At 41.6% G+C, this 26435-nt stretch overlaps 1 protein-coding gene and 1 long non-coding RNA gene across 2 annotated transcripts in view; one reads left to right on the top strand and one right to left on the bottom strand.

The window, feature by feature from the left end:
* LOC142740808 (uncharacterized) overlaps positions 1-2965 on the top strand; it is a 35465-nt gene extending 32500 nt beyond the window's left edge. The window contains exons 4-5 of the long non-coding RNA XR_012880885.1: positions 901-1041; positions 2807-2965. This is a non-coding gene — a long non-coding RNA (uncharacterized LOC142740808). The remainder of the gene's footprint in view (positions 1-900; positions 1042-2806) is intronic.
* ERICH6B (glutamate rich 6B) overlaps positions 1-26435 on the bottom strand; it is a 157051-nt gene that overhangs the window by 28189 nt on the left and 102427 nt on the right. The window contains exons 10-11 of the mRNA XM_075850233.1: positions 11995-12077; positions 943-1098 (exon numbers count right to left, since the gene is read on the bottom strand). Of these exons, the coding sequence (XP_075706348.1) occupies positions 943-1098; positions 11995-12077 (239 nt within the window). The remainder of the gene's footprint in view (positions 1-942; positions 1099-11994; positions 12078-26435) is intronic.

Below are 26435 nucleotides of genomic sequence, written 5' to 3'. Positions count from 1 at the left end.
AAAATATGCACACTTGGCTAGTGTGTGTGGTAGTGAAAAATAATAGGTGTCAGGGTTTTTATACTCTAAAATGTGGGACATAGTAGTCCTGTTTAAAGGTAAGATCATCCTCAATGCTTTTGTATATACTGTAGAAGCTTTATATAATGGCCAACTGAATCAATTTGCATTTGGTGTTGGAGTGTGATATGGTGTATCATATATGCAAGACATAACATATCTTTATAATTCATTTTGGACTGGTTGATTACAACCTTTATGAACACTTCTGTAGTTATAATGTCCAACACTGTGATGTGTACCCACTGATCTTTTTTTTTTACTACGTATAATATCTGTGGGTCTATATGTAATCATTCATTCATATATAAATGTTTTCTTCCTCCAGGTTTATGTGTTGCATCTTATTACCATGGCTCCACTCCTCTGCTTTCATTTTTGGATTCCATGTTGAGTGTATCCCTTTTTAGAAGTGAATCTTATACATTTTAGCTGACGTCATATATTATACTATTTATGTACTAACCATTGCTGATTTTGAATATATTATCTTTCATGGACAGTATTCCTTCTTAAATTTGTAGGTGATTTATATCTTTTTTGAAGAGTTGTAGTATATTTATTGAGGTTTTTTTGTATGTGCGAAGTTAAAAAAAGATTACAAAAAAAAAGTATTACTATTATTAATTATTCTATTTATTTCAAGCTATATGAATTCTTAATATCCCCTGCATTCATCCAGCCCAAGAAATGTGATCAGCGTGTAACATTTCAGCACCACCACTACACTATGAACTGCTTTCTGATACATGACAGTCATTTAAAAGGTAACTGAAAGAATGATAGCTTAGAGATTTGCCGGTCAGACCTGCTTGATATAAGACTCTTTTTTTCCTCCAGTGCCTCGCTTTGAATTGTCTTTTAATATACCATTGAACTTACCAAAGCATTCCGTTAAGATGGTAGCAGGCTGCGTGACCATTACTCATGAAAACAGCTTGAATCTGTGGGTTTTTCTCAGCATCCTCCAAGATGATAAAGGTAAACTGGGTGGGTTTTGAGCAGGCAATCAAGATACCAATATTTCCTGATGGATAGCTGATTTGTAGTCAAGGAAGAAGGATTATGTCAGTAACCCAAGAACACATAATTTAAGCTGATAATGTAAAACTGGCATAACTAATGTAATTTGATGTGTAGAGTTAAATACAGCATAGTCGTATTAAAAAGCTTCCACTTCACATACATTAGCATACTTTTGGGAAAACATACATGAAGCGGATAAAGATTATAGAAATGAAATGGCATAAAATGATGGAATGACTGAGACACTCTAGTTTATGACTCATTAACTACAAAAATAAATTGCCTGAATTTACAAAGGAGTACATGGATTTAAAGGCTCAGAGGCCAGCAACTAACTGTGTAAAGTTGGCCAAATAGAGAGATTGGGTGGATTGAAGCCATTCCCGAGCTGATTAGGTGGTCACGTGGGCCTTCATTTGCGTTAAGTGGAAAGAAATCTTTTCTTGTGTTTTTGTTAGTTGGATATTTAAATAAAATAGTGTCTCTACAATAGCTTTTCTCTAAAGTCTTCTAATGTCATGATCATTTTTATTGTATTTAGTCACAACTAAAGAGTTACTGTATTTTCCAAAAACTTTTGATATGTCAGAGACATATCAGAAGTTTTGATCAGTGTGGGTCTGGGTGCTGAGACCTCCACCATCCTTGAAATTAGGGTGCAAAAGCCTCAGAAGCTTGCTATGTGAGCCGCCTTTAGCCTAACAAGCAGCGCCGACCGTAGCCAAATGTACAGGGCGCTCAACTAAGCACTTCTGCACCATCATGTCAGCAATGGTGGGGGAGTTAGCACCTGGACCCCCACCGATCAAAACTTTTGATATGTCTCTATGACATATCAAAAGTTTTTGGAAAGTACAGTTAATCTTTAAAGAGGGTTTTCACCTCAAGCAGAAAATTGACCATATATTAGTAAAATTAGTTAGATATGTAGCCAACGTTTGGAAACTAGGTTTTTATTGGTATCTTTTTGTTTGTTGAGGTGGGCATTTTTGCAAAACTAATGGGAAATAGGAAGCACAGACTTATTGATTGTCCCTCTCTGTCAGTTTGGGGTCTGAGTGCCCCATTGTGGACATGGCTACCATTGGCTCTCATCTTATAGGACAAATGCCTATATGTTATTGACTGCCATGCCAGTTTGCTTTTTAGTATTATTTTACCTTGATCCCTTTAGTTGTCCCCTGACGAACACTTATGTATGAGGGAAATGCTTTAGGACAGTCTTTTGTGATATGATATTTCAATTACGTGGATTGTCTCACTATCGATATCAAGTGTCTATACATATTGGTTGTCACCTTTGAATTAGAATTTTCGAGACTTAAGGTAAAACGGTCACTTTGTTATAGATTGGACATGTCACGAGAATAGTTTATAATCATTTTCTAAAAATGGCTCCTACAACAACAAAAAAAGGCAAAATCTCTATAAGTAAATGAAAAATAATTACTGAACTTTGGCTAATGATCTAACTTTTTATTTAATAAGATATGGCCAATCTTATAATTTGAGTGAAAAATCCACCTTAGTGAAGACTCTACCTGTTGTCTATATGGCTATAAAATGTTCACCTTTCATTTTTTAGAAATATCCTGTTAAGGAAGAGCAACTCAGTTGACGTTCTTGCATTTTTTAAATCAGATATACATGTTAAAAACATATTCATTCCAAATAACCCATTGGTTAAACATACTACGGATTGTTTTTTTTTAATTCACAGAACAGAAGATCTCAAATCTCAAGATCCTTAAATTCCCCTAAAAGTACTTCCTAAAACATGGTCTGTCAATAAATGGATCTTGATCTTTCCGACTATATCTTTCCTGTTATCTAGAAAACACTGAGCTACTTACCATCAGAAGAATAATAAAAGTCAAACTTGAGATACATAGCCTATGTTTTAACATTTTATGACTCTACAATACAGGCAACCATGTTTATATGTTTGTTTAAATATACTGTTCACTTTCTTAAGAGAACATTAATTTAAAATACTTATACATAAATTACTGGCATCGTACAGAAATGATGACCATGAAAAAGACATAAAAACAAGCCACTGTTCTATAATAATACATGTAAAGAAAATGGAGTATTGTAAAATAAAACAAAAAAACAAACAGTTTTCCATAGGAATTCATTATAATTTATGAATTCACCAATTACATTTGGGTTTAATCAATGCTAATAAAATTGTAAACCTCAGATCAAAATAGCTATATAACTTGTAGTATTTGTGCTGCTGCATGGTGCCTCCATACGGCATTGTATTACGGAGGTATTCTCGTCTAAAAGCTTTGCTTTTAGGTGCAAATAATGGAGCATGCCATGACTTGATTTTCTATCAGATGAATTTTTAGGCGTCATGCCCACGAACGTGTTTTTGCGGCAGCAATTCACCCGCAAATCTGCAGGTGAATTGCGGTCCCATTCATTTCTATGGACCCATGCACACAACCGTAGTTTCCACGGTCCGTGCATTGCCCGGGAGCCTGGACCGCAAAAATATAGGACATGTCCTATATGTGCTAATTGAAATTAATGTACTCGGCCATGTGCACGGCCCGTGATTTGCGGGCGGCCCGCGGATGACATTCCATGGCCATCCGAGCTGCAAATCACGGCCGTGCACACCACTACGGTAGTGTGCATGAGGCCTTAATCTTACAGAGAAAAATCGGTTTGCCTCCAAATGAAATCTAAGCTTGTAGAAATTGAGTAGAATCCCATAGACTTCTATAGGTGATGTATTATGGCTCTGTATAAACTTGTGGCTTTCTATAGTGGATGTATGTGTCTGCCCTAATGCTCATGAGTAGAGATGAGCGAACTTATCAAAAGTTCGGTTCGGCTAGTTCGCCGAATTTCACAAAAAAGTTCGGTTCGGACCGAACTAGTTCTGACCGAACCTGTCACGTCTGTGCGCCGAGCATGCTACTGTCCGGGGTGCTGATAGAGTTAATGGGCTGCACTAACTCTTTCAGCAACCTTGACAGTACATGCTCGGCGCGCGGAAAATACAATAAATGTAATAAAAAAATAAAAATTATACGTTCGTACTTACTTTCCTCCTGTCCGGCCTCCAGCGATGACGTTTCATCCCTTTCGCCGCTGCAGCCAATCACAGGCTGTAGTGGCGGTCACGCACGTCAGGATGACGCTTCATCCCACGTGACCGCCTCTGCAGCCAATCACAGGCTGCAGCGGCGACATGGATGAAACGTCATCGCTGGAGGCCGGACAGGAGGAAAGTAAGTATGAACGTATTATTATTTTTTTTTGGCATGTATGTATGTTGGTATGTATGTTGTCATGTATGTATGTTGTCATGTATGTATGTATGTATGTATGTATATCTGTGCATGTATGTTGGCATGCATGTATATATGTGCATGTTTGTATGTATATTTGCATGTATATATTTGCATGTATGTGTGTATGTTTGCATGTATGTATTTTTGCATGTATGTTGTCATGTATGTATGTATGTATGTATGTATGTATGTATGTATGTATATATGTGCATGTGTGTATGTATATTTGTATGTATGTATGTATGTTTGCATGAATGTATGTATGTTTGCATGTATGTGTGTTTGCATGAATGTATGTTTGCATGTATGTATGTATGCATGTTTGTATGTATATTTGCATGTGTGTATATATGTATGTATGTATGTTGTCATGTATGTATGTATGTATGTATGTATGTATGTTGTCATGTATGTATATATGTGCATGTATGTTGGCATGTATGTATATATGTGCATGTGTGTGTGTATGTATGTATATTTGCATGTATATATTTGCATGTATGTATGTTGTCATGTATGTATGTATATATGTGCATGTATGTTTGCATGTATGTTGACATGTATGTATACATGTGCATGTTTGTATGTATATTTGCATGTATATATGTTTGCATGTGTGTATGTATGTTTGCATGTATGTATGTATGTATGTTTGCATGTATGTATGTTGTCATGTATGTTTGTATGTATGTTGTCATGTATGTATGTATATATGTGCATGTATGTATGTTTGCATGTTTTTATTTTTGCATGTATGTTTGCATGTATGTTTATATATATGTGCATGTATGTAATTATGTTTGCATGTATTTATGTTTGCATGTATATTTGTGCATGCTTGTATATATGTATGTATGTATCTTTGCATCTTTGCATGTTTGTTTGTATGTATGTATGTTTTCATGTGTGTGTGTGTGTATGCATGTATGTATGATAGTTTGCATGTATATATGTGTGTATGTTTGCATGTATGTATATTTGCATGTATATATGTGCATGCTTGTATGTATGTTTGTATATATGTATGTATGTATGTATGTTTGCATGTATGTTTGTTTGTATATATGTCTGTATGGCCATGTATGATACTGTCTGCTGGCGCCCTGTATCTAAGTCAACTTCACGGCAGGCTTCTATACATGGTATAACAGTCAGTATCACACATTAAACTGAATCTAAGCCTACGACATGTTTTATTTCATTTTATTTTTTTACAGGTTTGGTGTTTGGACTACGTCGGTTTCGAGGACTACTTCGATGACGGTTTTTTTTCTACAATAAAATGGTTAATGAGGGTTGTGTTGGGGGTGCTTTATTTCAATAAAATATTTTATCTATATCTTTGTCTTTTTATTTTCAAATTTTATTACTACCACTTTAGTAATGGCCGCTGTCTGAGTGACAACATCCATTACTAAGGCGAGGCTTAGTGTTAGCCGGTGCAGAGGCTAACACTAACCACCATTATTACCCCGGTACCCACCACCACCAGGGGTGCCGGGAAGAGCCAGGTACGATCCAGTACCCGACCATCTGTTGTGATGGTCGGGCTCTGGGGCGGCCGCAGGCTGGTATTATGAGGCTGGGAAGGGCCAAAAACAGTGGACCTTCCCACCCTTGTAATGCTAGGCTGCTGCTGCTGTGTTGTATCTGGCTGGTTATAAAAGTGGGGGGGACCCCACGTCATTTTTTTTAATTATTTATTTATTTAAATTTTTTTTTAAAAAAAGACATGGGGTTCCACCAAATTTATCATAACCAGCCACATACAACACAGTGTTATTAGCCTGGGAATGGACAAAACCAGTGGCCCTTCCCACCAATGTAATGCCAGACTGCTGCGGCCTTGTATATGGCTGGTTATTAAAAATGTCGGGGACCCGTCTATTGCTAAATTTGTTAAATTCAAAAAAAAAAACGACGTGGGGGTCCCCCCCATTTTTATAACCAGCCCGATACAACACAGCAGCAGCAGCCTAGCATTACAAGGGTGGGAAGGTCCACTGATTTTGGCCCTTCCCAGCCTCATAATACCAGCCTACGGCCGCCCCAGTACCCGACCATCACAACAGATGGTCGGGTACTGGATCGTACCAAGCTCTTCCCGGCACCCCTGGTGGTGGTGGGTACCGGGGTAATAATGGGTGGTTAGTGCTAGCCTCTGCACCGGCTAACACTAAGTACCGCCTTAATAATGGACGCTGTCAATCAGCCAACTGCCATTATCTAGGCACTAATAAAGTTTAAAAAAAAAACACAAAGACAATTCTTTTTTATTGAAATAAGAAATCCCCAACAAAACCCTCGTTAACCATTTTATTAAAATTTGAAAAAACGTAGATCTACGCAGTAGTCCAACGAATCGAAGATGTAGTCCAATCGGTACATCAAAATCTGCAACAACATAAAAAAACAGTTATCAATGTGAACAATAACAATACTTCTACTCACCTACACACATATATACACGCACGCACACACAAACAACCATACACAGACACACACATATATACACAAACACAACAAGATATACACACACACATAAACAGACAAACACACACACATATACACAAACTCACACATATACAAACAAAAACACACATATCCAAACACACACACACACAGTTATACACACACATACATGAACACATATACACAAACACATATACACAAACACACCCATATATACACAAACACACACACATACAAAAACACACACAAACATCTACACACAAACATATACACAAATACACCCATATATACACAAACACATATACACAAACACACCCATATATACACACACACACACACACACATATACACAAACACACATATAAAAACAAAAACAGACAAAGTCACATACCCAAACACACATATATACACAAACACGGTTTCTTTTAAATGCTGCTGGGGAACCCGCTCGATCCACTATATAAGGCTGCGCTACAGTGCAGCATTTAAAAGAAACAGGATCCTGACCTGTCCATAGAGTTTAAGGCAGCACAGAGTATTTCAGGAGATGAGCGTGCAGATTCAGTGCTGCTGTGAACTCTGCTCTTACCATTACGTAGCTCTCAGTCTGTTACCTCTCCTCCACTCCTGTCCTCAAGAACACCTTCACATGATTGGCAAGTCACCACGTAATGGTAAGAGCAGAGTTCACAGCAGCACAGAGTATTTCAGGAGATGAGCGTGCGGATCTTGTGCGGGGTGGTGACTTGCCAATCATGTGAAGGTGTTATTGAGGACAGGAGTGGAGGAGAGGTAACAGACTGAGCTACGTAATGGTAAGAGCAGAGTTCACAGCAGCACTGAATCTGCACGCTCCTCTCCTGAAATACTCTGTGCTGCTGTGAACTCTGTTCTTACCATTACGTAGCTCAGTCTGTTACATCTCCTCCACTCCTGTCCTCTATAACACGTTCACATGATTGGCAAGTCACCACCACGCACAAGATCCGCACGCTCATCTCCTGAAATACTCTGTGCTGCTGTGAACTCTGCTCTTACCATTACGTGGTGACTTGCCAATCATGTGAAGGTGTTCTTGAGGACAGGAGTGGAGGAGAGGTAACAGACTGAGAGCTACGTAATGGTAAGAGCAGAGTTCACAGCAGCACTGAATCTGCACGCTCATCTCCTGAAATACTCTGTGCTGCCTTAAACTCTGTGGACAGGTCAGGATCCTGTTTCTTTTAAATGCTGCACTGTAGCGTAGCCTTATATAGTGGATCGAGCGGGTTCCCTAGCAGCATTTAAAAGAAACAGGATCCTGACCTGTCCACAGAGTTTAAGGCAGCACAGAGTATTTCAGGAGATGAGCACGGGCAGCCGTTCGTTTTTCCGAGCCGTGCTCCCATTATGCACACGACCGTAAAAACACCCGTTATTGCGGGTCGTAATTACGACCCGCAATAACGGGCTCATAGACTTCTGTTACCCACGGGTACCTTTCCGTTTTCTCACAGGAAGGTGCCCGTGCCGTTAAAAAAATAGAACATGTTCTATTTTTCTATTTTACGGGCCGTGCTGCTATAATTATAATGACAGCACGGTTCGCAAAAGCGGCCGGCTGCCCGTGGCCGGCCGGCCGTGCTCGTAGTTACGAGTCGTAATTACGAGCACGGCCCGTAAAATAAAAAAATAGAACATGTTCTATCTTTTTAACGGCACGGGCACCTTCCCGTGAGAAAACGGGAAGGTACCCGTGGCTAACAGAAGTCTATGGGCCCGCTATTTCGGGTCGTAATTACGACCCGTGATAACGGGTGTTTTTATGGTCGTGTGCATGAGGCCCCGTAATGACGGGTGGCTACATGTGTGCACCCGTCATTACGGCAGCGTTGCTAGGCGACGTCAGTAAGGGTATGTGCACACACACTAATTACGTCCGTAATTGACGGACGTATTTCGGCCGCAAGTACCGGACCGAACACACTGCAGGGAGCCGGGCTCCTAGCATCATATTTAGGGTATGTTCACACGAGGGCGTCCGTTACGGCTGAAATTACGGGGATGTTTCAGCCTGAAAACATCCCCGTAATTTCAGCCGTACCGGCATGTGCAGGCGCTTGAACGTCGCATCAATTACGGGCGTAATTAGCGCTGCTATTCATTGGAGTCAATGAATAACGGCTCCAATTACGGCCAAAGAAGTGACAGGTCACTTCTTTGACGCTGGCGTCTAGTTACGCGCCGTCATTTGACAGCGGCGCGTAAATATACGCCTCGTGTGAACAGACAAACGTCAGCCCATTGCTTTCAATGGGCAGATGTTTGTCAGCGCTATTGAGGCGCTATTTTCAGACGTAATTCGGGGCAAAAACGCCCGAATTACGTCCGTAAATAGGCCGTGTGAACATACCCTTATGTACGATGCTAGGAGTCCCTGCCTCTCCGTGGAACTACTGTCCCGTACTGAAAACATGATTACAGTACGGGACAGTTGTCCTGCAGAGAGGCAGGGACTCCTAGCATCGTACATAACTATGATGCTAGGAGCCCGGCTCCCTGCACTGTGTTCGGTCCGGTACTTGCGGCCGAAATACGTCCGTCAATTACGGACGTAATTAGTGTGTGTGCACATACCCTAAATAGTCACTGTCCAGGGTGCTGAAAGAGTTAACTGATCGGCAGTAACTGTTTCAGTACCCTGGACAGTGACTACCGATCACAGTACCTGTAAAAAAAAAGACGTTCATACTTACCGGGAACTCCCTGCTTCCTCCAGTCCGGTCTCCTGGCCGTTGCCTTGGTGACGCGTCCCTCTCGACATCCGGCCCGACATTCCTTGATGACGATGCAGCCCATGTGAGCGCTGCAGCCAATCACAGGCTGCCGCGGCCTCTGCAGCCAATCACAGGCTGCCGCGTCAGAAAAGGTCGGACTGGAGGAAGAAGAGGGACTCGTCCGCAAGACAACGACCGGGTACGTATGAAATGCTTTTTATTTTATTTTTAATCAGCAGCCTCTTTTCTCTATCAGTGATTGATAGAGATAAGTGGCTGCCGATTTGTATAATGTTTTTGACCGGGTTCGGTCAAAACGGGTTCGGCCGAACCCGGTGAAGTTCGGATTCGCTGCGAACCGAACTTTTCCGGAAGTTCGGACCGAAACCGGGTTCGGTTGTCCCGGTTTGCTCATCTCTACTCATGAGGTTCTGCTGCATGTTCCTGCTCTCTCCATTCCTGCCTAATATCCCAATGCATTATGTAAAAATGACTGTGTTTAGTTGTGTATTTATTTGAATGGGTCACTACAGAAGTTAACAACTTGATGATAAACATAGTTATTAAACAGTGTTATATTGCAGCGTCAGAGCAACCAAGTACATTGTAGAGTTATAGGATTATATTAGAGGAAAGTTTTCCTGGTAAACATGAGCCATTATACTCATAAATATCCTTCAGAATATATTCTTGGGTGTTTCTTATGACCGGGATTATTATTAAAATGTGGCATGCTGAAATAATTACATATTCCGGTAGTTATGTAAACGAGTAAAGACTGAAAAAGGTATTTTTATGGTTACTAAACCAACATCCAAAGTTTTTGCCAAAAAAAGTTTATTGGCCTCCTCCAAAAACGACATGTTTAATTTTAAATGGTCAGTTTCCAGCCGCACTGTAAAACCAGCACTGCCACCATGCACCAATTTCTACATTTTACAGAAGTTGCTACATAAAAACTATCATTCCACTTAATACCGAAGTTATTTGTTGTTTATTTTTAGTAACCTCTATAGGTGCATCCATAGTGAATGTACACACTTCTTTCCTGTATTGTCTGTATAGACAGTACAGCAGGGTGTGTGTGCTTTATGGCAGCAGCAATGAGTGAAAGTTAATTGTCAGAGAAATGTCTGAAACTATTACAGTCTCAAGGAAGTTAAAGAGGCTCTGTCACCAGATTTTGCAACCCCTATCTGCTATTGCAGCAGATCGGCGCTGCAATGTAGATTACAGTAACGTTTTTATTTTTAAAAAACGAGCATTTTTGGCCAAGTTATGACCATTTTTGTAATTATGCAAATGAGGCTTGCAAAAGTCCAAGTGGGTGTGTTTAAAAGTAAAAGTCCAAGTGGGCGTGTATTAGGTGCGTACATCGGGGCGTTTTTAATACTTTTACTAGCTGGGCGCTGTGAAGAGAAGTAACATCCTCTTCTCTTCAGAACGCCCAGCTTGTGACAGTGCAGATCTGTGACGTCACTCACAGGTCCTGCATCGTGACGGCCACATCGGCAGCAGAGGCTACAGTTGATTCTGCAGCAGCATCAGCGTTTGCAGGTAAGATCGACTTACCTGCAAACGCTGATGCTGCTGCAGAATCAACTGTAGCCTCTGGTGCCGATGTGGCCGTCACGATGCAGGACCTGTGAGTGACGTCACAGATCTGCACTGTCACAAGCTGGGCGTTCTGAAGAGAAGAGGATGTTACTTCTCATCAGAGCGCCCAGCTAGTGAAAGTATTAAAAACGCCCCGATGTACGCACATAATACACACCCACTTGGACTTTTACTTTTAAACACACCCACTTGGACTTTTGCAAGCCTCATTTGCATAACTACAAAAATGGTCATAACTTGGCCAAAAATGCTCGTTTTTTTAAAATAAAAACGTTACTGTAATCTACATTGCAGCGCCTATCTGCTGCAATAGCAGATAGGGGTTGCAAAATCTGGTGACAGAGCCTCCTTAAGGAGTACAGCCCCCTGCCTCAGAGACCAGGGAATTATAGGGGAGATGCACACATAGTTATCTGTGTATATAGAGTATAGTGCTGCTGTTCACCTTATTTAGACCTCTAGCAGTACAATAGAACAGTCATTAAAACCCTGCAGCATAATGATTCTGCTTATTCTCTCCCGGTCTACACAGCAAAGCTGACAAGGGAGCTACAGAAAATTGGAAGCAGTAGCGTTTTCTGCTCTAGTGGGCAGCGTGAAAACTGGAATATTTTAAGATTTATTTTTTTAAGTCAAAGGGTTTTTTTGCAAGAAACACACCCACCGAACATTAGCAATTAAAAAAAAATGTTTCAAGTAAAACACTGATTTAAATAATATTTCATTTTCTGAATTATTTAGTTGGATACAGAACTTGTCCTGTCCCGTCTGGAAAGAGGATGAGGAAATTCTGTCCAGAATTATAACATTGCTTGATAGTCTCCCTGGGTTTCTGTGGAAATAATAAAAAAATAAATACATTTTAATCCGCAAATGGTTTCTTATAGGTCATTATAGGTCTGTAAACCAGGTGGTAGTATTTCTTAAGGGTTGTGACTCAGTAGCGTAGCGTCATTCACTTCCTGCCCCAGGTCCTGCATTGTGTGGGACGAGCGAGGACACATCGGCACCAGAGGCTACAGTTGATTCTGCAGCAGCATCAGCGTTTGCAGGTAAGTAGCTACATCGACTTATCTGCAAACGCCGATGCTGCTGCAGAATCAAATGTAGCCTCTGGTGCCGATGTGTCCTCGCTCGTCCCACACGATGCAGGACCTGGGGCAGGAAGTGAATGACGTCACAGCGTGATCTCTCGAGAACACGCTGTGTGTCTGTGCACTGCCAGAAGCTGGACGTTGTGAAGAGAAGTGGATGATGCTGATTCGTCAGCATCATACACTTCTATTCACAACGCCCAGTTAGTAAAAGAAGTAAAAACGCCCAGATGTACATACACAATACACGCCCAGTTGTACTTTAACTTTAAACACGCCCAGTTGTACTTTAGAAAGCCTCATTTGCATAAATATAAAAATGGTCATAACTTGGCCAAAAATGCTTGTTTTAAAAAAATAAAAAAAACGTTACTCTTATCTACATTGCAGCGCCTATCTGCTGCAATAGGAGATAGGGGTTGCAAAATCTGGTGACAGAGCCTCTTTAACTAAATATGACTTCAATTTCTTCTTATAAAACGATAGCATGTCTTTGCTTGTCTCCTACTTGACATGAACTCCGTATGTATTATCTATTAAATGGCTTATAGTTGCGGAATTTCACTCGATGGTGGGCTGCATGGTGGCTTAGTGATTTGAATCCAACCAGGGCAGCATCTGCATGGCATTTCAATGTTCTCCCTGCTTGGATTTTCTCTGAATACACTGGTCTTCTCCCACTCTGTATAACCATGCTAATGTTAATAGCATTCCTATGAAATTTACACAAACATGGGTGCATGCTTAAAGGCTATGTAAACCCTTGATGAGCATTTTTTTTTAAATAAACAGGTCAGTCAGTGTGTTTGGTGTAACTTTTTAATTAGTCTTTATTAAAAACTAGTTTTACTTTTTTAGATACTGCTGCTCTGATTCTGTATATAGAGCAGCTGTATGTAGCGCTGAATTCTGTTCCTGTCAGGTTCGCGAGAATGACGGGTTCATTGACAGTGGGTCCTGCGTGTCTCTGACACGCAGGAGCCACCTCTTATCTATCAGATCTAAGTTCATAACTTAGATGTGATAGATTACAGGTGGATCCTGCATGTCAGACACACCCAGGACCTCCTGTCACTGAACCCGTCAGATCCGCGGGACTGACGGATTCAGGTCATAGCGAACGACATAGCTGCTCTGTATGGAGAATACAGAGTAGCTGTATCTTAAAAAGTAAAACAAATTTTGAATAAAGATTATTTAGAAAGTTACACCAAACACACTGACTGACCTGTGTATATATATATATATATATATATATATATATATATATATATATATATACACACTACCGTTCTAAAGTTTGGGGTCACCCAGACAATTTAGTGTTTTCCATGAAAACTCACACCTATATTTATCAAATGAGTTGCAAAATGACTAGAAAATATAGTCAAGACATTGACAAGGTTAGAAATAATAATTTTTATTTGAAATAATAATGTTCTCCTTCAAACTTTGCTTTTGTCAAAGAATGCTCCATTTGCAGCAATTACAGCATTGCAGACCTTTGGCATTCTAGCTGTTAATTTGCTGCGGTAATCGGGAGAAATTTCACCCCATGCTTCCAGAAGCCTCTCCTACAAGTTGGATTGGCTTGATGGGCACTTCTTGCGTACCATACGGTCAAGCTGCTCCCACAACAGCTCTATGGGGTTGAGATCTGGTGACTGCGCTGGCCACTCCATTACAGATAGAATACCAGCTGCCTGCTTCTTCCCTAAATAGTTCTTGCATAATTTGGAGGTGTGCTTTGGGTCATTGTCCTATTGTAGGATGAAATTGGCTCCAATCAAGCGCTGTCCACAGGGTATGGCATGGCGTTGCAAAATGGAGTGATAGCTTTCCTTATTCAAAATCCCTTTGACCTTGTACAAATCTCCCACTTTACCAGCACCAAAGCAACCCCAGACCATCACATTACCTGCACCATGCTTGACAGATGGCGTCAGGCACTCTTCCAGAATCTTTTCAGTTGTTCTGTGTCTCACAAATGTTCTTCTGTGTGATCCAAACACCTCAAACTTCGATTCGTCTGTCCATAACACTTTTATCCAATCTTCCTCTGTCCAAAGTCTGTGTGCCTTTGCCCATATTAATCCTTTCCTTTTATTAGCCAGTCTCAGATATGGATTTTTCTTTGCCACTCTTCCCTGAAAGCCAGCATCCCGGAGTCGCCTCTTGACTGTAGACGTTGACACTGGCGTTTTGCGGGTACTATTTAATGAAGCTGCCAGTTGAGGACCTGTGAGGCGCCTATTTCTCAAACTAGAGACTCTAATGTACTTGTCTTGTTGCTCAGTTGTGCAGCAGGGTCTCCCACTTCTCTTTCTACTCTGGTTAGAGCCTGTTTGTGCTGTCCTCTGAAGGGAGTAGTACACACCGTTGTAGGAAATCTTCAGTTTCTTGGCAATTTCTCGCATGGAATAGCCTTCATTTCTAAGAACAAGAATAGACTGTCGAGTTTCACATGAAAGCTCTCTTTTTCTAGCCATTTGGAGAGTTTAATCGAACCCACAAATGTAATGCTCCAGATTCTCAACTAGCTCAAAGGAAGGTCAGTTTTATAGCTCCTCTAAACAGCAAAACTGTTTACAGCGGTGCTAACATAATTGCACAAGGGTTTTCAAGTGTTTTCTAATCATCCATTAGCCTTCTAACACAGTTAGCAAACACAATGTACCATTAGAACACTGGAGTGATGGTTGCTGGAAATGGGCCTCTATACACCTATGTAGATATTGCATTAAAAACCAGACGTTTGCAGCTAGAATAGTCATTTACCACATTAACAACGTATAGAGTGTATTTCTGATTAATTTAATGTTATCTTCATTTAAATAAACTGTGCTTTTCTTTCAAAAATAAGGAAATTTCTAAGTGACCCTAAACTTTTGATCGGTAGTGTATATATATATATATATATATATATATATATATATTAGTATATATATATATGAATGCCCATCAAAAGTGTACATATCCTTTTAGGAAAGTAGATTGTGACCCCTCACTGAGTTTCTGGACTACTGTGAGCATACAGTGTTGTTGATATGTTAACGATACATAAGGAGTAAATTATGGGTATTTGCTTACAAGTATGTGTATGTATTGTCAGCTCTATGTATTTAGGTAATCTTTATAGCTATGTATACGGATGTAGTAATGTAAACAATGTTCTAACCCTCAGACGTGATTCCCTTGATCAGCTCCCTTAACCCAATTTTGACAGCATTTACGTTACAAAGTTACAACACTACAGGTGCCTGCTCTATTATCCATTTACTGATTACATTTACCTTAACACCAGAACACATAGATAATTTGTTCATAACATACTACTACATCTACTATTACTACTACATACAAGAGTGAAACTACTTTGAGACAACCACTCAAAATTGCATTGAAAAAATTCATAAAAAAATATGGCCAGTATGCATAGTATATGGTGGAACTGAAACTATGTCACAGGAAATCTGGTCTAGATAAAGGGGTGGACTTCTCGTAGACGTGGTCTTTTGGAGAGGCTTCAGTATATATATATATATATATATATATATATATATATATATATACAAAGAGAAAGCAGCAGCACTCACATGGAAATCAATGAACGGGTGCCCAGCAAAAACGTCCCGATCCTCGGACGAAATGTCAGATATAGCAAAAGAAGATATGCGGCACTCCAATGAAGAAAACGGTGGTTTATTCAATTCCAATACAAAAGCGACGGTTCAATCCTACAATAGGATCTTTATCAAGCATGCTTGATAAAGATCCTATTGTAGGATTGAAACGTCGCTTTTGTATTAGAATTGAATAAACCACCATTTTCTTCATTGGAGTGCCGCATATCTTCTTTTGCTATATATATATATATATATCTCTCACTAATACGTGGGCATAAAACAAATTCCTACACTAGTTCAATATATACATTTTGTCACACAGTAGAAGGCCCCACATAGTATAATGACCCCTTTAGTGCCCCCCACACAGTATAATGTCCCCTAAGTGCACCCACACAGTATATTGCCCCCACACAATATAATGCCCCTTTAGTGCCCCCCACACAGTATAATGCCCCTTTAGTGCCCCATACAGTATAATGCCCCATAGTCGCCCCATACAGTATAATAATAATATTTAATAATATAATATAACCCCTTTAAGGACGCAGTATTTTGTCCTCTAAGTGTGGCCGCACAGTATAATGCCCCCTAAGTGCCACACACATTACATTGCTCCTGTAGTGCCCTTACATAGTATAATGTCCCCTTAGTGGCCCCGACACAGTATAATGCCCCCTTAGTCATCCCCCCACAGTATAATGTAACCCATCCCCTGGGTGCCACACACAGCCCCCCGTGTAGATAGTGCCCCATGTAGATTGTGCCATACAGCCCCCTGTAGATTCTGCCATTCAGCCACCTGTAGATACTGCCATAGAGTCCTCCCACTTGTAGATAGTGCCATACAGTCCTCTACCTCCCCCTTGCAGACAGTGCCCCCACCACCCTCTTGTAGACAGTGCCATACAGTCACACCTCCCTCTTGTAGATAGTGCCATACAGCCCCACACCTCCCATTTGTAGATAGTGCCATACAGCCCCCACCTCCCCCTTGTAGACAGACCCATAAAGCTCCCCACCTCCCCCTTGTAGACCGTGCCCTACAGCCCCCACCACCCCCTTGTATACAGTGCCCCCCCACCACTCCCTTGTAGACAGTGCCATACAGCCCCCCATCTCCCACTTGTAGACAGCGCCATACAGCCCCCTACCACCCCCTTGTAGACATTACCATACAGCCCCCACCACCCCCTTGTAGACACTACCCCCTAACACGCACTTGTAGACAGTGCCCCAGTAACAAATAAAACAAAAACTTTAAACTTACCTAGGCCCCGTTCCCGCGACTAACGGAGCTGCTTTACAACGCCGACGGATCCTTGCGTAGGCTGGTGTTATCGAGTTACATCATCAAGCCGGCCTACACAGGGATCCTGTCCCTGCACCCGATAGGCTGCAGGCCAAATGGCCTGTAGCCTAGTAAATGGCAGAGCAGGGAGATACCTCCCTGCTCTGGCATAGTGTTCAATAGTATCTGTGTCCTAAGAATGCAGATAATATTGAATGTGTTGTCGCTACTGCTGTAGCAGCCATAGCAGCTGCTAGCAGCTGCTAGCAGTGCTACCGAGCATTGGGGGACCCGTCCCGGCGGGCGGCACGGACCCCCTCATTCCGCGGAACCCGTAGCAGCCGCTATGGCTGCTACAGCGGTAGTTACTCCAAAAGCAGAGGAGTGCACTTCAGAAACACAAACAGGGGAAGGGCGACAGCGCAGAGCCCCCTTCCACCTGCTTGAGTGATGTGCCCTGTGCGATAGCACAGGTCACACACCCTAAAGGCCAGTCCTGACTGCAGTGCACAGGCTCCTTGAGGTATCATATGTACAAAGATGGAGAATACCTCCATACTTACAGCTTAAAATGGAACTTGCCACGCATTTTTGATCTGTTCGATTTGAGCGGAATCTGACAGGAAAAACTTTTATATGAAATCGTGGTATAAAGAGGTACTGTAAACTCCTCATGCGGTACAATGGGAACCCTATTACGGTTTCTTCCAAACAGAGCAATAATATCAGGGGCATAACAATAGGGTGTGCAGAAGTTGCAAGCTCACCTAGACCCTGGTGTCTGGGAGGGGGGCTCAATGGACCCTCTGCCAAATAAGAGGACGTGAGTACTACATTAGGCAAATGATGGTTGGGGCCGCTGGTACAGATTTTTCACCGACGCCTATAAGTTTCAAGTTAAGACTCTACAGCCATGTGCATGAGACCTTAGACTGCAATTTAGTGTCCAGTATTGCAGTTACCTGGAACTCCTGTGGTTCTACTAAAGTGAGCGGAGATCACAATACAACCAGACCACCACTATGTTGAGGTCAATAGAACTGCGTGTGTTGCAGCCTTCATATGGACACTAAAATGTGGCTTAAAGTTGGGCATTTTTGTGTTGTGCTTGTACTTTAGAAGTGATATTAGAGCATGTTTAATTTGTTTTATTTAGCATGCACTAGGTGTGCCATTTTTTGTAATGATTTTTCCCCGTTGAATTCAATAAAGAAAAACTGCAATATAAAATAAAAAGCATGTAAAACGTTTTGGACCATAGATGCTGTTTTCTAGAGAAACAATTCTCTTAGGATATTGTAGAAATAAATCTGATAAGGGTACAACTCCATGACAATTTTTGGTCATGCAACATTCTTCAACATGATCATTGACTTTTTCCTCCATAGGGAAACACTGAAATCATGCTATGGACGCAGTGACTCGTGATTTTTCTTTAACCCTTGTATGACCAACAGTTGGCGTTTACCTCTAGCCTTAAACTTTCCAAAATCACAGCAAAAGCACATCAAGTATTTTGCTTCTGCAAAAGGCTTCTTTATACAGTAGTAATGGGGCTCTCAACTGCACCTCTATTGCCAGAGCGCCCCATATGTGAATCTGACCTTAAGAAGGAAAGGTTAATTTAAAGTAACTGGAAAATTTAAAGAACTAGCATACTATTAGCCATGTACTAAAAACAGCCTTGTGCAGTTAACTAGAGAATGAATAATTTAATCGAATTCTGTAATACATTTAAATGAATAGTTTCTATATTCGAGCTGTGTTTCAAGAATGTAGTTTAGCAGTGACGGGAATATGACAACAGTAAGTAGACGATGATCAGTGGAAATGATGAAATTGTGGGAACAGTTGATCCAACTCTTAAATCTCAGAGATGTGACCCGTGTCAGTTTCAATCAAAAAACATGATTGCTATCTTTTATCCAATTTCACAGATCTTTTGTTCAAATGGAAAATGTGTGAATCTAATAATATGTGAAAGAGACCGAAGTTGGAAGGCCAAAATAGTAGGCTGTCGAAAAAAAAAAGATAATCTCTACCTTCTTCACAAGGGGAATTATCACAAAGTGACACCTTAATGCACACAGCAGCTGTGAAGACATGGCCTTCTGTATGACTGGCTTTAATGTAAGAGTTAAAATCTCTAAATAGGGTCAGCAAGTTCTTTTTTATCTGTTGGGGGTGCTGGACCTAGCTCTATAATTGTATTGGCACTGTTAAGGAAAGGCTTTGGAAATTGCTTATCCTGCAAATGCTTTCAAGATTATGTACTGGAAGCCCTGTGTCACCTCTCACTAGGGGATGTAAGAATTTCTTAACTGCAGTTCTGTAATTTATTAAACTGACACATTGAAGCAAATGTTAACCTGACAAATTCCAGGAAATCTGGGTTCAAATGCTTAAATTTTAGCATCTTGTGTAGTGGCTTTGGAATTTACAGTTTTTGGTTTTAAAAGATAATATTTAGTCGCAGGATGGAAAACCGTGTGACCATTATTAATGATTATACCTTGTTCTGAAGGGAAGACTCCTTAAAGAATAATCGCTGCCATTATCCAGAAATCAGAATTGTAAGTATTGATTCATGTTAAATTTGGTTGCTCTAGAAGTTGCAAAAAAAGAAGAAATTTTGTCTGATCTCCATGTCTCAAATTTTCTTAATCACGGGACTAGAGAACAAACATTTATGGGAATCAGTAAGGTATTTATATCTCTAGAGCCTTTAGGCACAGATTATCTGGCACCTTAGACACTGCCAATCAAGTAGGCCATGCCTTACGATAAAGCAGAACATTGAGTTATGCTTCTCACAATATCTAGCACTCTCTGCAGCCTTCCCTTGTCCCTCTGTGGGTGTCCTCCTCTCATTCCAACAGTATTGTGCTAATTAAACCCTTAACGCAGAATGATGTACATGTACCTCTTCTGCGGAGGTAAGTTGTAGCAGAGTGATGTAAATGTTCATCATTCTGATTGCGCGGGTACAGGACCTGTTCCTGTGTGAATGCTGCGGGCAGTGGCGTATCTACCGCGGTAGCAGCCGTAGCGGCTGCTACGGGGCCCGGGGCTTGAGGGGGCCCGTGCCGCCAGCCGACACGCCCACCCAAATGCCCGGTGGCGCCGCTAGCAGCCGCTATGGCTGCTACAGCGGTAGCGCCGCTACTGTGGGGCCCGCGCCGCCGAGCCTTACACAGGCCCTCTCATGCCTGTAGGTGTCGCTAGCACTGGAGGGGGCCCCAGTGCTAGCGGCAGCCAAATACATGTATTAGCAATGAATGGCCGGGCATGTTCCGTGCCTGACCATCCAGTGCCTTACAATGACAGTGATTGGCTAGTGGCGCGATGACATCATCGCGCCGCTTCCATGCTTGGAAGGTGCTGATTGGCGGGGCAAGTCATTCTGCCCCACCAATCAGCGTCATTGGAGGACGCTCGTTCAGCTCCAGCAGACATGGTCAGAAGAGAGCATGAGAGCATGTCTGCATCGCCAGTGAACAGCGTGGGAACGGGATCATGTGAGTATGTCAAGTTTATATATATTTTTCCTCATAAAAATGTGAATGGCATTATCTATAGTGGGGGGGTCTATCTACAGGGGGGGTCGTCTTTATATGGGCTATTATATATAGGGGGGGTCTATATGTGGGGCAGTAGCTACAGGGGGGTCTATATGTGGGGCAGTAGCTACAGGGGGGTCTATATGTGGGGGTGTGGGCCAGTATATACAGGGGGCTCTATATGTGGGCCATTATATACGGAGGGGGGGTCTATATGTGGGGCAGTAGTTACAGGGGGGTCTATATGTGGGGCAGTAGCTACAGGGGGGTCTATATGTGGGGGTGTGGGCCACTATATACAGGGGGCTCTATATGTGGGCCATTATATACAGGGGGGGGTCTATATGTGGGCCACTATATACAGGGGGGTCTATATGTGGGGCACTATATACAGGGGGGGTCTATATGTGGGGCACTAGCTACAGGGGAGGTCTGTATGTGGGCCACTACCTACAGGGGGTCTATATGTAGTGCACAGTCTACAGGGGTGGGCTATATGTGGGACACTATATACAGGGGGAGCTATATGTGAGACACTATCTACAGAGGTGGGCTATACATGGAGCACTAACTATAGGGGAAGCTATATGTAGGGCAGCATGGTGGCTCAGTGGTTAGCACTATTGCCTTGCAGCTCTGGAGTCCATATGTGGGCACCATCTACAGGGGCTTCTATGTAGGTCACTATCTACAGGGGGCACGGTGTGTGTGCGTGTGTGACAGTTATATTTAGATGTGTTGAGAATTTTAACTTTGTTTATAGGTGCAGAAATGTTTTAAAAGTGAGAAGCTGAAGACATCTAAACGGAAAACTGCAGAAATGGGTCATGGCCGGGAGAAATCCATCATAGATGTCTGAACCGGAGGGAGAAGAAAAGAACTAGAATCTGAGACGTCACCGGTGAGTCACTTAATGTAAATGTTTATTCTGCCTCTAATCAGTATTGTAGTCACTGTATGATCTGCAGCGAGATGATGGTGGTATGATTTTTTTTGTGAAACCGCATCTCCCAGCATATCCTTACCATTGTTCCGGCCATGCTGGGAGCTGTAGTTTTACGCCGTACACACCTATACGCAGTGGCGTAACTACCGCTATAGCAGCCATAGCGACTTCTACGGGGCCTGCAGCATGAGGGGGCCCGTGCCACCCGCCGGCACGGCCCCATCCCATGGCCGCAGACTCTGCTAGCAGCCGCTATGGCTGCTACAGCGCGACGCCACTGAAGGGGTTGTTCCTACAAAAGACATGCATCCCCTATCCACAGGATAGGGGATACATGTGGGATCGCTGGGACGCCCAGCGATGAGGAGAACGGGGGACCGAAAGTCCCCCCTAAGTTCTCCATGACAAACCTCGGACCTCCGGGGTCTGTGTCGGCAGCTCCATGGAAATGACTTGCGCACCGGTCGCGCTTGTGCGCATGCGTGACCAGCGCTCCTTTCATTTTGAACTGCGCAGACGCCGGAAGTCCGAGGTTCGTCATAAAGAACTTCGGGGGACTTTCGGTCCCCCGTTCTCCTTATCGCTGCCAGCCATCACACATGTATCCCCTATCCTGTGGATATCCTGTGGAGAGGGGATACATGTCTTTTGTAGGACAAACTATAGACCGCTTTTTTTTTTGGGGGGGGGCTATATGGCGTTATCTACAGAGGGGGTCTGTATGGTGTTATCTACAGAGGGGTCTGTATGGCATTATCTACAGGGGGCTGTGTATGGTGCTATCTATAGGGGGGCGCTGTGTGGTGGAATCTATAGGGAGGCACTATCTACAAGGGGGGGGGGTTGTGTGATACCCAGCAGAGGGGGGGCCCCAGTCAAAAGTTTGCTATGGGGCCCAGTCTTTCCTAGTTACGCCCCTGGCTGCGGGAGCACGTCTGTGACTATCATTAACTTTGATCGATAGCGACTGCGCATTTAAGTGGTTTGGCAGAGGGAGAGAGCTCCCTCTGTCACCCATCGGTGGCCTGTGAGCGTGGGCCGTTGAGGAGTTGCAATGGCAGCCAGGGACCTAACAAAGGCCCCTAGGCCTGTCATGACTATATAGACTAGGTCAGAGGCATGGCCTAATACGTTGCCTGTGTGGTTTACACTAACAGGCCAGAATGCTTTGGTATACTAAGTATACCAAAGCATTATAGAAGTGGTCAAATGATAACTTTGTGAAGTCCTCTAGTGGGACTAAAAAAAAATAAAAAATTGAAGTCAAATAAAGTTATTAAAAAAAAAAAAAAAAGTGTTCACATAAACAATGGTTTTATTATGCAAACGTGTAAAAAAATAAATGGCAAAACTCCAAAAACAATGGCAAATTTGCTGTGTTTCTTCCATTCCCTACCACAAAAGAGTTCATAAAAGTTGATCAATAAATATGTATCCATAAATAGTGCAATTTATAAATACAACTCATCCCGCAAAAAACAAGCCATCATATATTTATGTTGATGAAAACTTAGGTTTCTTAAAACGCACCGATGAAAAAACTCAAAAGAATGCTGTAAGGAAACTTTTGTTCCTTTAAAATTGCCTTGACTACTGGTCTAGATTCTGGGCGGCTCTGGTTTTACTTTGAACCTCTCTCTCTTCTCTGTCTTTCTTCTATTAGAGGTAAGGGTGGGGTATGTATAACTGGCTTCCTCCACTTTGCTTCATGTGTATTGATCAAGCTTCTGATAATACCCTATACCTCTGACTTCTGGACTTCTTGAAAACTGACCTTGGTTGTCTCTGGATAAGCCCTTGTTTACTGATTTGGAATATCTGCTCCCGGCTGGTTTTGACATCTGCTATACCGGATATCCACTTGCTTTCTGATTTGGATTTTCTGTTTACCCTCTGGCTGTCTGGTTATCCTGTTCAGGTTTGCCTGCGTTGCACCTCTTAGCCAACACTGAACTCAGCTAAAACAACCTGGGATCTATGCAGCAAAAATCATCCTGCCTTGCGGTTGGCTCTAGTGAAAACCATAGAGTAGCCTTAGAATCTGTTAATCAGAGTTGTGACGGATTTGAGGTTGCAGATTCATTTGCACGCTCACTCCCGGCAGTCTCCTGCAGCCTTTCTGTAATAGCTCGCATAGCAATTCCATAACAAATGCTTTGTTAAAATAGTTCTTCTCGTTAAAGGATTAACATTTATATATACATAATTTACTTTTCAGTGTATTAATAGGTACATTTTCCCATACATCACTAAGGCCAGTGATTGGCTGCATCTCTCATGTGGGCATACGGGCACGTCTTTGCTGCAACACAGTAAACACACATCAGCGAGTACCTCCGGAGCAGTGGTGCTGAAATGGCGGGAAAATTATTATGTTAATAATGGGTCTTTTGTTATTTTATGGCATTTCCCCCAATTCCCTTTGCCAAATTAGTTTTTGATTTTGGAAAACCCCTATGAGCAGACACTCTTCCCTATAGGTAAATCCAGCCCTGATGGGAACCTATGTGAATATTGTACTAGGAAGCCAGCTGTACATATGTTACCGGCAATGTATACACATTGTACAGAATGCCTGAGTATTCTGTAAACCACCTAAAACTTCAAGACAATTTATAAAATAAATCTGTCTGTACTCATTTGCTTGGTATTCTGTAGTTAACAGAGTTTGTTTTAGGCAACGTATGAAACTGTTAAACATTTTATAGAATAACTAGTTAAAGGGGTTGTCCGGGCACAGACAACTGATGACCTATACACAGGATAGGTCATCAGTATATGATCGGTCAGGGTCTGACACCCGGACCACGCACCGATCAATTGCTCCAGCTGCCTTCGGGCGCCAGATGAATTGCAGCTCTGCTCCTATTCACTTGAATAGGAGCAGAGCTGCAGTACTGCAGCTCGGCCGCTATTCTGGACCGGTGCTATCTGCTTCCGGCATGGACATTGGGTGCCTGGAGGCAGCCGGAGTGGCTGATCGGTGCGGGGCTCCGGGTGTTGGACCCCCACCGATCACATACCTGTGGATAGGTCATCAGTTATCCGTGCCTGGACAACCCCTTAAATAAGGTGTCCCCCCTGTTGTTTGTTATAAATCCATTAATAAAGTGTCAATAACTAGGCAATTCTATTAAAATACCAGATAAAGATTATATGGTCAGAATGAAATAAACTTATATCATGCCTGCCCAAAAATGCAAGACATTCTATAAAATAACTACGTTTCACACTTTGAAGGTGACACATACGTTGTGTATTATCAATTGTGATGGAATACATTTAATTGTATTACAAAAATGATACTTTTTATTAAATGTAAAGATATGTTATTTACATGTTTAAAGAATGCATTGGGTTCTTTGAGTGGCATATGCAAATATGTGGAAAGGACACTGAATGCCACATATTTAGATCTATTTGCAAATGTCATGTATGATGTAATCTGTTTCTTCCAGTGATATACCTTGGAAATGATTACATGAAAATAAAGATACTAAACACATGGCAGAGATTTATAATGCAAAGCCTGAAGGTTTTGTTCAGTTGACTACACGGGGGCTCAGTAAATCTGGGTCTGTTGAGTTGTAGTCCTAGATAAGACCCATCCTGGCTCACTGACATAGAACTAAGCTTGACATGTTTTTATTACAGTGTCAGGCCAGCCGTCCAAATCATTACTCAGCTCATTCATACAGATAAAACAGCCGTCATTTTACTCTCTGGAGGGATATATTATCTGGAAGTCATTGTTATATTCAGTGCCAACACTGTCAATTAATTGAATTGGAAGGTGCAGAGGTTTATGACAGTGGTGTCACATGCTGAGTCCGCATGAAGCCGTAAGGTTTACAACCATATGGTTATTTAGTATTGTTGTGTTGGACAGATACACGGATGGGCATGGAGCTTATTGCGTAACAAAGCTCACTTAAAGTCTTCGGAAAATACTACATACATCTGTGTTTTCAAGAAACATTACCCTGCTATAATATAGATTTGCATATGCATACAAAATATATTTTTTTGAATATCACCAGTAGAAAAATTTATAGTAAATATAAGAAAAGTATATGCAACAAAACTAATGTACAAGTTTATAGAACATAATAAAAGTATGTTAAAACGAATAAATAAATAATAAAAAAAAAAATAAAAAATAAAAAAAAAAAAATATATATATATATATATATATATATATATATATGAGGATAGAATATCCAGCACAGTTACTTTTTCATGGTCTTTCAAGAGAAATGGATGTGGCTTTACAAATTGTGAACATGTCTCTAAAAGTAGTTATCTTTTAGTTGTTCAAGAGGGAGGAATATATGGAGTATAGTATGATCTAAAATTGCCCACAAGGCATAGAGTAGCGTCCCATTATTTTCAATCTAGGGAAATACATACAGGAAAAAGATACTAAAATTAAAATGAGACCTCCTACACATCTCTTCATCCCCCTAATACAAGACAATAGCACAAGGCAATTGCTCAACACACTGCCATTCTTACAGGCAGTTGGATTCTTATAAGGGTTGCAGAGCTATTGGGCAACAGCACATTGGGGACCAATAGTACACGTAGCTGCTTAAGAAAGTAGTATAATGTATTTTTTATGTATATACTATCTGTATAACATGTAATAATAAAAAAAGGAAATATAAGTTACT

This window comes from Rhinoderma darwinii, chromosome 2, assembly GCF_050947455.1.
Source record: "Rhinoderma darwinii isolate aRhiDar2 chromosome 2, aRhiDar2.hap1, whole genome shotgun sequence".
Taxonomy (NCBI): Eukaryota; Metazoa; Chordata; class Amphibia; order Anura; family Rhinodermatidae; genus Rhinoderma; species Rhinoderma darwinii.
This window is presented reverse-complemented; position numbering and strand designations above follow the sequence as displayed.